Consider the following 17,300-nt stretch of genomic DNA (forward strand, 5'->3'; position numbering starts at 1 on the left):
GAACCTTCCCATGTCCCTCCTGTCTGTGTGCAGCCATTAAGCTACTTCCTGCCTGGAATTTGCCCACCATGGGCATTCTGTGTAATTAAGATCTTACAGCCTGGTGGTCTCTGTCCCCTCTCAGCTGGTGTTTTCCCAGGGTTGTCACGATGGAGCACGTGCCAGCACATCTTTGTTTCCAGTGCAAAGCCCTGTTCCACTGTACGTCCGTACGTCCGTGCCGCCTGCTTTCTCTATCAGTCAGTGCGCGTGTGGGTGGGCAGTAGACTGCACCCCTGTTGGGATATTTGCTCTGAACACACAGGTATTTGTGTGGACGTGTTTGTGTGTCTCAGGAGATGGGAGTGCTGGGCTGTGTGGTCAGTCTGTGTTCATTTTCAGAAACTTCTGAGCTTTTCCAAAGGGACTGCATCATCTCATTGCCTCCAGCAGCTGTGAGGCTTCTGGTCCCCGTCCCCTCCCTGCTGACACACTCTTCGACAGTGGCCTTGCTAGTGATGGTGAAGCGGGCTTCACTGTGGTTTTGGTGTGTTTCTCTAACGATGGTGAGAATTTTGATCCCAGTACCTGGAGGCCACTTGTGTATCTCTTGTCTTTCTGTGTCTCAAGATATGTAGATAGATCCACTTACTGTTTGTGTATGTGCGTGTGTGCATGTGTGCGTGTGTGCATGTATGTGTGTGTGTGCGTGTGCGTGTGCGTGTGCGTGTGCGTGTGTGTGTGTGTGTGTGTGTGTGTGTGTGTGTTACAGCACATGTGTGGGCAACAGGCAAATTGCTGGAGTCAGTTCTCTCCTCCCACCGTGTGGGTCCCGGGGCACTGTCCTCAGGTCATAAGACTTGGTGGCAGGCTCCTTTACCCACTGAGCCATCTTGCTGGCCCCATTCATGCCTCCTCCTTGGAGAAATGCCTATTCAGATATTTTACCAGTTTTAGAATTAGCTTATTGACGGGCGGTGGTGGCACACATCTTTAATCCCAGCACTCAGGAGGCAGAGCCAGGTGGATCTCCGTGAGTTTGAGGCCAGCCTGGGCTACCAAGTGAGCTCCAGAAAAGTCACAAAGCTACACAGAGAGAGACCCTGTCTCGAAAAACCTAAAAAAAAAAAAAAAAAGAATTAGCTTATTTGCCATCTTGCTGAATTGTGTTTGGTTTTTTTAACATGCTCTTGAGTAACCTCCTTTACCTAATCTGGAGTGTGAAGGTGTCTTTTCCCCTGTCTGTGGTTTATCTTGTCTTTTATTTTCTTTGTAGCGTCTATGAGAACCAAAAAGTTTATTTTTTTAGAAGCCCATTCACTATCTTGTTCTTTATTGCTTGTGCCCAGTGCCATGCCCAACAGTTGACATTAGCTCTTAAATTAGGCCTCCCTCTCTTTCAGTTAACTTTTGTGTCAAATAATCATCCGAGGATCCAGATCCATCTCTCTGCCAGAGGCTTTTCCCCTGTGGATCTCTCTTCATGTTGCTGTGAATGGAAATACATTTTAACTCACGTTCATTGCAGATGGCTACAGAGCTAGTGAATTTGTGTTTCCGTCTTTTATCGTGTGGCCTTGCTGAATTCATTTAAAAGTTGTAGTGGCTGCTTTTGTGGACTCCCCCTATATACGGAGACATGTGGCCCAGGAACAAGGGCAGTTTCTCTTTCTGGAGTAAAATCTAATTTGCAGTTGAGTGTGTCCCTTTTGTACATCCCTGCATTCATTTATGGTACTTTAAAAAATTATTTATTTAACTTTATTTCATGTGCACTGGCATCAGATCTCCTGGAACTGGAGTTACAGTTGTGAGCTGCCATGTGGGTACCGGGAATTGAACCTGGGTCTTCTGGAAGAACAGTCAGTGCTCTCAACCGCTGAGCCATCTCTCCAGCCCATTTATGGTATTTTTGAGAAGAAGACAGCTTCCCCCTCTGTGTTTTCAGATGGCTTTGCTCTGTAGTTTTCATTCTGGGGCTGTCTTTGGCTCCCTCTCAGGGTGGTGTAGCCTTCCTCCCGTGAATTAGACATCTCCTTTCCTCCATTTTCTCTGAGGTGCTGTGGGCTGGGTTTCCTTCGTCTTTCGTGTCCTGGGTAGAACTCACACAAAGCCCTCTGGAGCTGGACCTCTCTTCGTGGAGGGCTATTTTAAGTTTCTCTGAGTTGACTTTAGAATTTCCACTCAGTCTCACAAGTTGTGGGATTTCTCGGCAGACGGCTGTTCACTATCTGCCCGTCACACTCAGTGTCTGTGAGGCTGCTGTCGCTTGCTCCTGAGCCTACCCATCTGTCTGTCTTCTCTTTTTCTTTGCTAGATAAAGGTCTGTCCAGCCTGTCGGTCACTGTTGGCTTCATTAGTGTTTTCTCACATGATTTCTGTTCTTCTGTGGTGATCTATATTGTTCCTTTCCTTCTGTATGCTTTGGGTTTCATCTGCCTATCTTTCAGAAATTTGTAAGGCTAGAAGTTGGTGAGGACAAAATGCTGGTAAAAATAACCCACCAGGCTACTTTGGTTAGTAGTTTACCAATCAAGCCTACGTCTAAAGGTAACTTCCAGGTAAGGAGAGTCGGTTGTAACACAGGCACCAAGGCTGTTCAAATGGCACCTTCCATGTGCTGCCATTATGCTCCGCCGAGCCGGTGTGCCTGGAGCTCTCTGTAGAGGTCCAGAGGGGCTGAAGTTTGGTTGACGGGTCACATGGGCTTGGTGGCAGCTGCTGTGCTCTGCAGGATGGCATGAGGCTGCTGTAAAACAGTGGATAGTGCCAACGGTGACGTGTGGCCATGCGGGGTACCTGCCCAGGTGCCACAGCAGGTGTGTGGGGTCAGAGGAGGACTTGTGAGAACTAGTTCTCTCCTCCCTCCACATGAGTGAGTCTCGAGGACTGAACTGGCGTCTCTTGGCCTCCTTGCCAGCCCCGTTTTCTCAAATCAAAATGTTATGTAAAATTTTGTTTCATTTTATCCCATCTATTGAAGCTGGGCCTCTTAATACTGTCTTTTGGACACTCGCTCCCTTTATCTTATTTTTGCTCAGCCCATTTTGCTCAGGAAAGCAGTAAGAAAAGACTACTGTGGCACATTGCAGCCCCGTTGTCGTCTTTTATATTAAAAGCCCAGCCGCACATTCTTGGTACGCTGCATTCTGTCCGATACTCGGCTGAAAGTGAGGTTTCCTGGTTTGATAATGTGTGTGACAGTGCATTTGGTCACCTCCGTGGCAGGCTCCACCGCTTCCTATTGTGTGACTCCCCGGAATGCTGTCACAAATGAGCCTGTTCATCCTCCTCTCTCCTCCAGTATTCCCTCCTGAGTCCTCTTCCTTAAAGATTTGGCTATGGTGGGTCCCAGTAACCCCTAGCCTGAGCGACCCATTGCTCACCCAGAACACCTCATTCTGACATCACACCTCACCCTGGTCCTCCTGCTTCGGGTCTTGTTTCCCTGATAGGCAAAGCTGTGGAGCAGCATGGCCTATGCACCAGCCATGTGTGTGCAGGAGGCTGCACCAGCCTGAGGGTCAGGGTCTCCCATCCTCCCCGAGCCCTGGGCCTGTCTCCAGTGCTCAGCAGGCTGCAGCTTTCCTTAAGTTCACTTTGAGAGCCCAAGCCACTGGACTGTATCCTCAGCTTTTCTTCCTCATCTCCTGCAAGGGCTTGGGTAGAATGACCCTTGGGACACCACTGGGGACTGCCAGATGTCCTAGGGTGGTTGACACATACCTGGCTAAAATCAGCTCCAGGGAACATAGAAAGGGAAAGCAGTATGTATGCAATTTGGCTCATGTTAGAAACCTGAAGGAATTACCACTTAAACGGCCCTCACTGGATTCACACCACCTGAATGTTGAGCATAGTATAGATGCCAGAAATGTCCACACTGTCTACTGTGCATGCAGAGTGTGCCCATCTTAAAGGTCTAACTGAAAGCTGTGCCCCATGAAAACCTTTATTCACCAGCCGTAGGAGGTGCTTCTAGACACTGGCAAGATCAAAGCAGGCAGCTAATTCAGCCTTTTAGTCAGTCCGCAGCCTCAGTACTAACCAGGAGCAGGCTGCAGCCTCAGTACTAACCAGGAGCAGGCTGCAGCGGAACCAGGTTTGTCCCTGTTCATCCTCTGGAGAACAGCTTGGCATTGTACCCAGAACTCATTTATTTCCCCTTACCATGCTTAAGGCACTTGCTTTTATGCTTTGGAAGGAGGATGCTAAGATGATGGGCATTCTGTGGTTAAGTTTCTGAGCGTGTGTCCATCTTTTTGTAGCCGGCATTCAGAGTAACGAAGCCATGGCTTGGGAGGCTATCTCTGCCCCAGATGGTCGTCTAAAGAGACGTGCACTATTTAGGTGACTTTTTTTTTTTTTATTTGCTTCTTAACTAAAATAATAATTTTGGACAGTTGAATATCACAAACCAGGTACTTTGCTGGTTGGTGATTGATGCCATGAGTAGTATTGACCTCTGCAGGCCTTGGGCCTCTTGTGATATGTCCAGTGCATGACAGATCAAAGCCCCCAAAGTATAGTTTGACTTTCCTTTAAATTTTAAATCAGGAACCTCCTGAGCCAGAGCCTATGCTTGGAGGGGTGGGGGGTGGGGGGGGGAGTGGGGGGGGTATGGTGCTGAAGATGTGATTTAGGGAGGGCTGGCATGGTCACTCTGTTCATAGGAGGAGTTGGTGGCACCAGGCAGGCCTGAGGAACCCCTTGCCCACTTGATTGGTCTGATTATGGAGGGCAGAGGGGTCATTTCTACAAAGCTAGCATAATCCTCCTTGCTAGAATTCTAGGCTCACTTTGGAGCCTCATTCACTCCAAGAAGAAAAGAAACGATCTGCAGTGAAGTCTGGGAAAGTGTATTTAGAAAATTGCCCTATTACAGGCAACCATTTCTGGTACCTTCAGACACTCGATGTTTATGTACGTGAGGAAGAATCCAGACAAAAAGTGCAAGCCGCTGGTCTCAGGTTCTCAAGTGAGTGCTTGGAAGAGACCAAGTCCCCACGCTGTCACCACTGACCTCCCCTTCGTTCACAGCAGGTGTCTGGAAGAACAGCAAGCCACACGCAGACCATGCAGGGCCATCATGCTTCCTTCAGTTGGTAGACTTTGGAACCTTTTAAGACTGCTCACTAAAACCAAAGCCTGGACTGTCTCTGGGTCCCAAAGTGGTGACCTTCACCCCAGCCCAGCCTCCTCTGTGCTGTGCAGATCCCTGACTAGGCCTGAGGTGTCAGAAAGGGAGCCAGTGCCCACTCATCACAAGCCCCACGTTTCCATCTGCCTGCCTTTGCTCTTCAGAAGCTGCACTTCAAACTACTTGATGATGAACTTGGGGAGAAAGAGAACAGGTGCCTAAGAGGCAGCCTCAGACACCGGGAGATCTGTCTTTCCCCTTTTCAACCTCCAATTCAGTTGCAGCACACAGCTCCCCACCAGACAGCTGCAGCCCCATGATCTGCTTTTCTTCTTAACCTTTCTTCTGGTAGGCCTGGGAACCTGCACAGTGCTTCAGTGAAGATGGGACCATCCCAGCAGCCACCTCTGCCCACTGCTCTCATCTTTATGGACAAGCTCGGAAGCCAGTGTCGAGCAGACTCTGCCCTGCTCTGCCTGGACTGGCCACACCACTGTTAGCTGCCCGTGACCAGTCTGAGCTGGACAATACCACTGGAGTTTATATTTTGATCACTCTTTCAGACCCCAGTGAGCATAGAGGAAGATGTAGATGTTGTAATGTTTTGAACATCCTGTTCCCTTTCCAAGGTTTTAATTTAGAAATAAAGCAGTCAAGATATATGCCGGGTCTGTGTTAGCACATGGAAAAAGCTGACTGTCTGAAAACCTAATGGGACAGACTCCCAGTGAACTTGATTCTCCTGTGGCCATTGTGCTAGGATTCTTTCAGAGGAGCGCACACAGTCCCCACTCTGTATCAAGGGAACAGGGTCAGGCACACCATCACGGAGCATTCTTCTTCACAGAGGTCAAGTAGCTGAGGCCCCAGCTGCTGGGGTCCCTCCACACACCTTGTTTCCTTTTGTGCTCTAAGGCCATCCAGAACACCACCACCCACCCAATGTCCCTAAAATGTCTCTCACCTGGCACCAAGGGCCAGATCAAAAAGACGAGTTGTAGCACCATCCACTTCTTTCAGAGTACTTTGGGAAGTTGCAGAATGGAGGCAGCCTTTCATTCCTTCACCTGCTTGGTTAATGATCCTACCTTCTCAAAGCAAGCCTCTTTGTACCCTTGCAGCAACATAAGAGGAGCATCACTCCCAATTACAGATGGTCAACTGGGCTCATGAAGGTCTGTAAGCTGGATGGCCTGGACCGAATACTTACTTAACCAAGCTCTGCAAGCACCAGAGCTCGTACCTAGCTTAGGATCCAGGGGAGGCCTTCCAGGATATTCACAAACGGCCTCTGCATCCTCAGGTTCCCCTGAAGAGCAGTGTCCAGTCTTCTCTACGCATCTCTGGGCCTCATGGCTGGGCAGATGCACTGTGGGGACTCAGCCTCCAGGCTCGCTCTGCCCCATGGAAAGCCAGAATGTGGTGGTCTGTTGTCTGCTAGTTCAGACTCATTTGTATTGATAATACATTGCTGTCCCTTAAACAGAAAGGGTTCTAGAACTCTGGTTACACTTTGGCTCTTCAAGGTAAGTCATGTGGATGCCATTTAATGACTCAATGTGCAAGCATCTGTCTGCAGTGACTTTGGAGAGGATGTGCCTTTGGTGGGCCATACGGCCAGCTTCTCTAGTGGGGGCTTGTACCAGGGGGTGTGTAGCTACACACTGGTGTCAGTCTAGGCATTGCTGGCCTCTCCATCTAAGGCACTGGTTTTTCAACCTTCCTAATGCTGCAACCCTTTAATACACTTCGTCATGTTGTGGGGATCCCCCCCACACCATAAAATTATTTTCCTTGCTACTTCATAACTGTAATTTTGCTGTTATGAATGGTAAATATCTGTGTTTTCCGATGGTCTTAGGTGACCTCCAAAGGGGTCAAGTCGAGGCCCACAGGTTGAGAACCACTACCCTAAGAGGATATCTAATGTTGCACTGATCCCTTCCGGAGCACCACCACCTTTTCCCTCTTGCTATGTTCCCATCTGGCCTCTGTTGACTGCTCTGAGTCTGCAGATGTCTGTCCATGAGCCATTCTCCAGAGACTACTGGAGATAACCCTTTCATGGTATAACAGGAGCTGACCAAAAGCCCAGTGGGGTAAGCAGAGCCCCTGGGTTGGGCTCCCCTGTGGGATGTGGCTCCTTAGTCGGTACTACATTCATTTTCAGCTTGTGTGTGGGTATTATTTTGTAAATGACCCTGCCCTTGTTTCTAGGGCTTCCCAACTCCTGTGACTGTTTTTGATATTTTCGTAACATTTGGTTTCAAAATCAGCTTAAGTCCTTCCAAGACTAGTGGGTACCATTTCAAGCTCTTCTCTACTGGCCCCTGCCCATGTCTCAGGGAAGCCCTTAGCTGGTCTCCAAGCACCTGTGTCTTTACCCTTGCTCAGAGGGGCTTCCACATCCCCATCTCTTACAGGTAACATCCCTGCATTGGCATACCGTGGTGATTAATGCTGCTTGCCAACTTGACAGGATCTAGAAGCGCCTAGGAGACAAGCCTCTGGTTGTGCCTGTGCAGGTAACCCAGATTAGAACAGCCGAGGTGGGCAGACCCACCCTAGCCATGGGCTGGGGTCCTGAACTGAACAAGAGAATGCGCCAGCATTCATCTCTGCCGCTTTCTGACTTTGAGCAGGTTCCCTGTGCTCCACAACTTTCCCACCATGACAGATGGTACCCTTGAACTGTGAGCCAGAACAAATCCTTACACTGATGTTCAGTATTCTGTTACACTGACAGGTCACTGGGGCAGGGCGATCCTCAGTAACATGTCTTGTATGAATCAAGCCTCTAGCAGTCCCCTACCAGCATCCCAGTTGTTGAGTAGCTGCTGTCTGGAATACCAAATCGGGGGCAGAGGAGAGAGAGGGACATTTGTGTGAACACATGCCACAGACAACCCAGACAAACACTTTAATTTTTTTTTTTTCTTATTTGGAGGCATAATTTAGTCATTTACCTAAAGCACTGTTCAGTCTGTCTCTGGCAATCGAGGGTTAGAGAAGACGCAGCACCACAGGATGGGGATGACAGGGACACCTTCCCTTCCACCCCAGCCCCACCCTTCCCTGCAACCTCATAGACCCTGTTGTCACAGGGTTGCAAGTGTACAGGCAACCATTCTCCTTTCCGCATCTCCCTCACATACACGTGCGCGTGCGCGCGTATACACACACACACACACACACACACACACACACACATACACACACACACACACACCACACACACACACACACACACACACACACACACAACACACACACACACACACACACACACACACACATACACACATACACACACACACACACACACACACACACACACACACACACACACACACGTGTGCAACTGAAAAGAAAGATAAACAAACCCAATAATTCACACAGGGGGAAAGGTTTAAGAACGTCTTCCTTTCCCATCCAGCGCTGAGACAAACTCTGTGACTGGAGAGGCTGTGGTGTCTGCTCGCCCCAGCAAGGCTCCCCAGTCTCCATCTCTGAACCCTACTAAGAAGGCTAGGCAGAGGCCAACAGTTCCCCAAGGTTCCCTTTGGAGGTGACATTCCCAAGCCAGTCAGTCAGTCTGTTTCTGTTGGTTGTCGATGTTGCCGTAGGCAGAACCCTTGTCAATTTCTGTCACGCCAATCATCCATCGAACTCCCATGGAGGCTGCAGAGACACGGAAAAGCAGTTAAGAGTCTGAATGCACTCCAGGCGTGCTGTGCCAACAGGGAGCCATGAGGAGGCCATTGGCTGCAAAATGCAAATGAATCTGGGGTACCATTTGCCCCCAGCTTCTGGGCATTCCCCTGCACATTGAAATGACATTAAAAGGACAGTGATAGGGCTGCTCTAGAGGGAGGGGAAGGAAAAGGGGAGGACCATTCTAGCACAGTGGAGATAGGATTGGGCAAGCAGCATGCACCTGTTTACAGAATTCTGTGATTTCCAAGGCAAACAAAGGTGGTTCTTTGGAGATGGTGGTAGAGGGCCACTTTGTGAGGATGCAGGCAGAGCCTAGGACATGCAGACCCTGCATACCCACAAACTCCACCATGGTTTGCGCTGATTGCAGAGAGCAAAATCACAGCCCCTCTTGGCGGGAGCCCTTGCTCTCTGAAGCTCTGGCTGTCCAGGTGCTGAACCCATCGAGGAACTCACTCAGAAACTGCCATGTAAGCTAAGCAATCACCTCTGGGGAGGGCTGACTCCTCATGTGCCAGGCCACGTCTTAGCCACTGGACACACAGTCTGCACACACAGTTTATGGCACAGTGGGTGAGCGAGCAGACGCAGCCCCCAAATTAGGGTGTATATGTCATAAATCTTTAGCCGTGTTCCTCATGGAGGTTGCTGTGGACAGGGGAGCCAGCCTGTGCAAGTAAAGAGTTGTCTGCTTGGACGCCTGTTGAGACACTGAGATATAAGCTCTGTCCCAATTCTGCCATTTGGGTGGATCGCCCTGTCAGCAGGAGGGACGGTGATAACCTATAGGAAATGGTAAGAGATGTGGCCTCTGGTCCACAGACCTCAGGATGGGGAGGAATGCAGGACTCGGGTGTCAGCAAGGACACGGTGATCAGTTCGGGGACACTCTAAAGGATCACAGCACCCCAGGCTGAGTGCTCAGACCCCTGGGCTTTCCCTCTTCATCTTTAAGGAATGTAGCTCTTCCCCTGGAGGCATGGCCTCTACTGACCTGCCTTCTGTCACAAGCCCTGGCCAACCTCCTTCCTGGCACCCTAGTGTAGACAGACATGTCAGGATGCTCACTAGATACTAAGTGAGAAAAGTGCAGATGCATCCAGTAGGTGTGCCTTCATGCTTGAGACTGCAGTAGTCACCCAGAGATGGCTGTCAGCACCAGGCTCCAAGTGGAAGTCCGTCCCAAGAGTCTTCCTGCTTCAGCCCCTTGTGTTGCCCAGACACCATAGTACTTTATGTTTCACAGAAATACCAGTCTCTTTGCTCAGGACATGCACACGCACCAATCTCCTGGCCTTCAGATGGCAGGGGACTGTCACACCAGGCCTGTGTGCATGCTGTGTCCTGTGTGTAAGAGTTGGAGAATACTGGGTAAGCAAACCCTTGGGAAGAATGAGGAAGGCACTTTCTGAGTGTCCTCACTCAAGTCCAGACACCTGGTTACAGGAGGAGTCCCAGAGGGAGGGCCCATGTCTGCCTCCAAGGCAAAGAGCTTACAGCTAGGTCCCTCAAGCCCCATGCCATGCTTTCCACTGGACAAGGGAAGGAGTCTCAGGGAGTGAGGAATTCCAGCTCCAAGTCACACCATCTGAGCTGGGGGATTGCTCCATGGGCACCTCTAGACCCCAGACAGCCTTGTGAGCCCTTGTGGGTGCTACACAGCCTACAAGGAACACCGAACACATCTGGCACCCGCCAAGCACGCTGGCTCCACTTTGCGCATCTAGTTCTGTACTCACCCATACAGAAGATGAGGACCAAGCTCGCCAGCGTCACCGAGGACCCGCTGCTGACCATGCTCACGAGGAACCGGAAGAAAGGGTAGAGCAACAAAGACGCCCAGAACAACCAGTTGACCAGAGCCCAGGGCCGCCGTGGGGGAACCCAGGGAGTCTCTGGGAAGACCCCTGTCCTGTAGTATTCCTCCTGAAAGGCATCCTGGGGAACAGAGAAAGGCATCATGGAGGACACCATGCTGCGTTCCAGCGGCACCTGCTGTACCCCTGGTAAAACCTTACAGCAAGTGTTTTGTAGGCAGCTACTGGGGATTTTCAATGCTGTCTGGCATCCTCTTCCTCGGGTGTCGCATCTAGTGGCTGCCACTATCCTTCCTGTGAGGGAGGGAGGAGCTCAAGCTTGGGGCTGGCCAGCCTCAGTCAGGCTCACCATATCCCAGGCACTGAGGAAGCACAGCCGGACAGCATTGACAGGTTGAGGAGACCATAAATGCAAAGGCCTCGAGCTCCGCCCACACACAACCAAGGGTCCACTCTCCGGCCTCGCAACATCCACGGTCCCATCAGCCTGTCTGCCGCCCTTGAGCTTGGGTTGGGCTGTGGGTCCACAAGGTTCTGCTCACAGGTGCTGTCAGCACTTCTGGGGACCACTTCCATGAGATCAAGTTAGGGCAGTGATAATTCAGTTCTCCTTGCCCTACTTAGATTTTTGGAAGAGAGAAGCCTGTGAAAGCCAAGTGCCTGCTCGGAGGAAGAACAAGCCGGGAGAGCTGGATCAGAGACCCTTCAGGGATGCATTCTTATTTGGGTCACACTTTACAGTGACATAAGCACCAGAGTTTGCTCAGGATTAGTCGAGACCACATCGATCACTAAAGTGAGCTCTCCCATAGGGAACTGTGCCTGGACGCCAGGGCTGCTAGACCACGGCTCTACATTATATTGGTAAACTGTCACGTGCCGTTTAAGCTTGTTGAAAGGGGACTCTGGGAATGAGGCGGCTCTCCCTCATCTCACTGAGATCATTTATTTCAAGTGTCTTCCATAACTCTGTGACAAGGAGAACAGAAGACAGCAAGCAGCTAAGAAGGAAAAGCACAGAGCCCTTGAGAACAGTTGGAGGGCGGACTATTTCCAGTAGAAGTTACAATCGTTTACCCCATGGTTTAAATGCCTGGACGGGAAGAGGAAGCCAGAGCCCAACCAGGGACAGAGAGCTCAGCTGAGAACTCCAGCATGATCTGTCACCCCGGTGATTCCGCCTGCTCTAAATCCCCAACTGAGGATGTCTGCCATCTGCCCTCCTACCTCTCGCTTTTGCTTGCTGCGTGTTAACAAACTCACCCACTTGAAACTGAAAGTTGAGCTCTAGTTACTTCCTCTCTGGACCATACAGAACAGCCATGACCTCCTGTTGATTCATTACACCCACACCATCGGTTCACTTTCTGTGAGGACACCTGCTGTGTTCTTTTATTGCTTATCATGTAGATCATTAGGGGCAGCGATAACTGGCTAGCATGCCTACCCATCAAAATGGCGTCTTCCACCCTAAACTCCACAGTTCCATCCACCTCCACCTCATTGTACCCACCTTTTCCTGGTAGAGCTTGTGCAGCCAGGCCGAGCACTTGTCCTCATCCTCTGGGATGTCCTCCATAGGGATCCTCCTGTAAAAGCAGAGGATGGCTAGCAAGGAGAGAACCACACTGAGCACCCAATATACATTTCTGAGTAACAGTTCTGGGTGTGTGTGTGTGTGGGGGGGGGTTAATCCATGGGTGGTGTGAATGTAATTGGCCCCTTAAGCTCATCAAGAGCAGCACTATTAGGATGTGTGGCCTTGTTGGAGGAAGTGTGTCACTGAGGGTTGGCTTTGAGGTCTCCTGTGCTCAAGCTACGCCGTCTCAGTTCACTTCTTGTTGCCTTCAGATCAAGATGTCTCAGCTCCTCCACATCTGCTTGTGTACTGCCATGTCCCACCAAGATGATAATGGACTAGACCTCTGAAACTGTAAGCCACCCCAATTAAATGTTTTCCTTTATAAGAGTTGCTGTAGCTGGGCAGTGATGGTACACGCCTTTAATCCCAGCACTTGGGAGGTGGAAGCAGGTGGATCTCAGTGAGTTCAAGGCCAGCCTGGTCTACAACACAAGTTCCAGGACAGCCAGGACTGTTTTACAGAGAAACCCTGTCTCAAACAAACAGAGTTGCTGTAGTCATGGTGTCTCTTCACAACAATAGAAATCCTAACTAAGACAGGTGGAAATCCCAAAATGCAGTCATAGCCAAACAGAACCAAGCAAGGGTCAAGTCATTGGCACAGTGATGGTGTCAGGAGTGGGAACCTGCCTTTTCCATCTTCCACCTGCCCAAATCTGACACTTGCTTCCCCCACAGAGGACAACGCTGCCTCATTTTCCATCAGATGCAGTCCAGTAGGTGCAGAATCCATGCACGCAGGGCAGCACCCTAGTACTTTCTTCAGCCAAGGACCCACAGGAATGGCAATGGTGGACACTCTCGCAGAGTGGCTCCTTTCACCTCCACTGAGGTACACAGTCACACTGAGGCAGATGCTGGAGCTCAGGCGCCCCGGCATGTGAGAAGGTAGGGCATCTGGTCTGGGCAGAATAGAGACCTCTGAGTTACTCTGCCCCTGAGTGGCTGCTCATTTCCTGGGTAACTCTCAGGTTGGGGCTGGCAAGGGTGGAGGCTGATCTGTTAACAAAGAGCCCACCTTAACAGGGAGAAGTAGCTTCCAGGTTTGCTGTTCTCTCTGCTCTTGGGGTACTGGCTCTTGACATTTCAAGGATGTCTGCTTTGGTCCATGGGAAAGTACATTTGTCATGATTTTCCATGGGACATTTCATACTCCAGTGTGCCCAGAAATATCTCTGTGAGGAGACTTCAAAGATTAAACATCATAGGGGTTCAGAAGAGAATCTGGGGTTGCATCTTGTCAGCAGTCAGCCACCACGGTTAGGCTAAGCACCATAGGCTTCCTTGTGGGTCAGTGTTCTCCACTGGCAAATTCATCCTGTTATTAAGATCCCTACCAGCTCCTCAGGAAACACGTCCCTTGACCTTTTGGGTCCTTGCCTGTGTTTCCATGAAATCGATACTTCTCGCCTTTTGTGATCTCTGACTGCAAAGATGATCATTAAATGTCTCAGGAAAAAAGGCTAGCAATGCCTTGCAAAGCATTTCTCTGCTCAGATGGTGGGAGCTCATCAGTTTTATACTTTTTAATAACATACCGGATGGCAGTGCCCTAGATGTGGTAATGCTTTATATGGATTGTAGCATATACTGAAAACTGTTCCAGTTGCCTTACGTGGGTTACTGCACGTTACAGGTATGCTGGATAACACGTGGCCATGAACACTTGCTGGCTTTGGTAAATGAACTTGAAAGGGACACAGGTGGTTGTCTACTCCAGTTCCCACACATGCTCCAAAGAGCTGCAGTTACTAAAAAATCCCACTGGGGGGTCAGTCTTGCACCCTACCAGGGTCCAGCTGAGCGGAGCTTTGGCCAAGTGTCAAAGGAACTCCAGAGAGGAAGAGCCGGCTCTGTCTCTTGCGGGGAGGCCGTTGGGGGTCTTCCCGGGTGACACAGTGGTGCCTTTGTGTCTGCCATGAAAGCCTGTGCCAGTGTTGTTAGAAAAGGATGGTGCTTCTCTGTTTTGGAGGAAAGCTGGAAGCATTTCCAGGGGGCTGACATAGGAAAGCATTTGTGGACTTCAATGACTTGAGTGATGTGGCAGAGGGCTTAGCCGCTGGGTTTCCATCATGTGCTATGATCTGGCATCTGAAGAGTCTTTACCCAGAAAGCTCTGTACCATTTGTCTACTTGTGTGTGGACATTTCAGGGGCTTTTGGCTACCCTTCAAGGATGGCCACAGTATCAGACCAGTGCCACCTGACCCAACTCAGACTAGATTGTAGTGCATAAGTCACTGGTTTACTGAACAAACTTCCATGTGGCTTCCCGTCTGCTACATCTTCCCTTTGTGATTCCACTAATCTTGGTGACATTCTGGAGATCAGGAGTTAGGTGCATTGTGTAACATTGGTCTTCTGTCTGTCTACCCTGCGCTCTGAGAGGAGTGAGCAGGTGAGCAGATCAGAAAGGAGCTGAGAGGGGAGGCATGCTTCCCACAGTGGTCTTAGCAGTAGGGTGCGCCTCCTGAGTTCATATATAAATAAAAGACTGGACAGGAGTTGAATGGGAAGGTGACTTTCCAGCGAGATGCTAGCCAGGTGCTTCTGGAAAGCGGCATTTAGTGAGTTAGTACTGAGAAACAAGCTCTCCCTTTTCTAGGAGGGAAACAGGACCAACTTACCTAACGTAGCAGTCGGCATGATATTTCTTTCCATTTAAGATGCCCAGCAGTGTTGGGTTTTCATTGTTTCTGAAATTGAGTGTACAGTCATATACAGCTGGGACTATAAGGCAAGACAAACACAAGGCAGTATATAGCAGGTGAGGCTGGTTCTGCTTGGTAGTCACACACACTGGAAGACATAAGCACGCCGTAACCCCTCCACCAACAACGCATGCGACTAGAGAGCTCTTCCTTGGGTTTTCCTAGATTGTTCACTTGCTCTACATTGGACATGTGTCATCTTCTGTAACCAGAAAGCCAACTGCACACTAATCCTACAAACAGTCACGCCTGTGGTCCCGTGGGCATTAGAGCAGCAATGTCTCTCAGATCTAGGTTGACAGTGACAGGACTTTCTAGTAGGCAGTGCCTCTCGTGGCTAGCAAATGGAGATATCTGAACAAATATGGTTGGTAGAAGATGAGCTAGACTCACCTAAGGCTGTCTGTTACAGAACTATAACCATCCTTCATTTTTTTAAATGTAAAACTTACAAAAGATTTGTTTAAACTAGGTGGATGCATATGTGTGGGTCTACATGCCCATGAGGCCAGAAGAGGGTGACAGATCCCCTGCTGTTGGATTTATAGGCAGTTGTGAGCCACCAGGACACAGTGATGGGAACCAAATTCCAGCCTTCTGCAAGAGCAGTAAGCACTCATCCATCTCTCCAGCCCCAGTGTGGCCTTTTCTGTGAACATTTTTGTGTGCCCGCCCCCCACCTCCCATGAAGCAGGCGCAAAGCCGGGCTATGACATCGACATCCCGGATGGTAAGCTAGCCTGTCAGCATACTCCACATTTCATCCAGGCTTGTTGTGCCATCCCCTGGGACCCGGCTCAGGCTCAAGACATGCTTATTGGGTCAAAGAATGGGCAATGAATGACAAAGGAGCAAATGGCTAAAATGGAAAACCATGGCGGAAACAGATGGCCGCCTCCTCACGCACAAGGCAGCTGAGGAAGTGGAGGAGTCTGACAGTGTGGATGGGTGTGGCGCCCATGACCACTTCTTCCCAGCAGGGGGCGGTTGGTTGGCTCAGACACCTCAGTCAGTCTTCCAGGTGTTCTCCTGGAGAGTGGCTTCACTGTTGCTGCCATCACACAGCAGCGGAGGTGACAGAAGTCGGTCATAGCTGCAGACCCAACACGCTATACTCATGATATGATCATGACCCTGAGCTGACAGCTTTCCATATATGCAGTTACTGTTGGGGGATCACAGGGACCCTAAATGGTACCTGGACCACTTGGGAATATGAAGAACAAGGATTCAAAGGTGATCAAAATCACCATCCATTTTTCTGATGTCTGACCCAGTTCTGCAGGTCCACTGTCTTTGCTGATGGGAGAAGTCCCCCTGCTGACTTGCAGGAATGCCTAGAGGCAGTGCCCTGAAGGACCCAACCTGCCTAAGGTGGGCACTAGGCCAGAAGATATTTAACCTGATTATGACCTTGGTAACCTGGCTAAATCCTTGACATGGGGCTAACTAAGGAAGTCTCCCTCACAAGAAGAGGTGAAGACCAGGCTATGGAAGTGTGGTATATGGGACCTGGAATCCACTTCTGGCAACAGCTTTGCCCACCACTGCCTGCAGGGCAAAGCCTGGCACATGAAGTTCTAGGAAGGCCTGCCCAGTGCTGTGGTGCTGTTAGACTTAAAGATGTGTCAAGTCCTATCCAGCCCAAGTATGCTGTCTAGCTTCTTTTGGAGCCCAAGGACCAGGCAGTACAGATGTGAGAGAAAGATGTTATGTAGGGGAACAAGAAAACATGTTTTGTTTTGAAGATGAGGGTTTAAAAAAGAAATGGGGAAATCAAAGCAGGACTCCAGGGGCAAGTTACCTCTGCTTTCTTCTGTGTCTCTCTATAGGGGCTTGAGCTGCCATAGTGTACAGGTCAGATCATCTGCAGGTGGTTGATAGCAATAGACAAGCAAGAAATGCCTCACAGACCCTGCAGCTCTGAGATCAGGCCAGCACAGGGGCCCTCCAGGGACCCAGACTTTCTTCATTTACCATGCAGTGACACTACTGACCAGCAGAGGGAAGCACTCACTGGGATGCAGAAATCTAAGGAGCCCAGCTAGAATTGCAACTGCCCCCATGTCCCAAGTTCCACCTAGCCTCAAAGACCCCCATTTCGCTGTCATCCTTACCTACATCTCTCAAGCACTTCACAGTGATAGCAAAGCCCTTGGTGCGTGGCAGGAGATGGTGCTTGAGGCTGGGCAGCCCCTTGGCTTGAGCCACCTGCATGCTGATTTGGTGTTTCTTCTCTGTGAACCGTGTGCCCTCACAGTGAATCAGGAACTGGAAAGCAAAGGATATGGTCAC

At 50.1% G+C, this 17,300-nt stretch overlaps 1 protein-coding gene across 2 annotated transcripts in view; it reads right to left on the minus strand.

Moving 5' to 3' along the window:
* Window positions 1–8,509: 8,509 nt before the first annotated feature.
* Window positions 8,510–17,300, minus strand: part of Agpat4 (1-acylglycerol-3-phosphate O-acyltransferase 4) — a 96,898-nt gene continuing 88,107 nt past the window's right edge. For both annotated transcript variants that reach the window (XM_036169276.1, XM_036169275.1), the window contains exons 5-9: window positions 17,123–17,276; window positions 14,922–15,024; window positions 12,167–12,242; window positions 10,576–10,774; window positions 8,510–8,800 (exon numbers count right to left, since the gene is read on the minus strand). In XM_036169276.1, the coding sequence (XP_036025169.1) occupies window positions 8,706–8,800; window positions 10,576–10,774; window positions 12,167–12,242; window positions 14,922–15,024; window positions 17,123–17,276 (627 nt within the window). In that variant the 3' untranslated portion in view covers window positions 8,510–8,705. The remainder of the gene's footprint in view (window positions 8,801–10,575; window positions 10,775–12,166; window positions 12,243–14,921; window positions 15,025–17,122; window positions 17,277–17,300) is intronic.

Source organism: Onychomys torridus, chromosome 19 (genome assembly GCF_903995425.1).
Source record: "Onychomys torridus chromosome 19, mOncTor1.1, whole genome shotgun sequence".
NCBI lineage: Eukaryota > Metazoa > Chordata > Mammalia > Rodentia > Cricetidae > Onychomys > Onychomys torridus.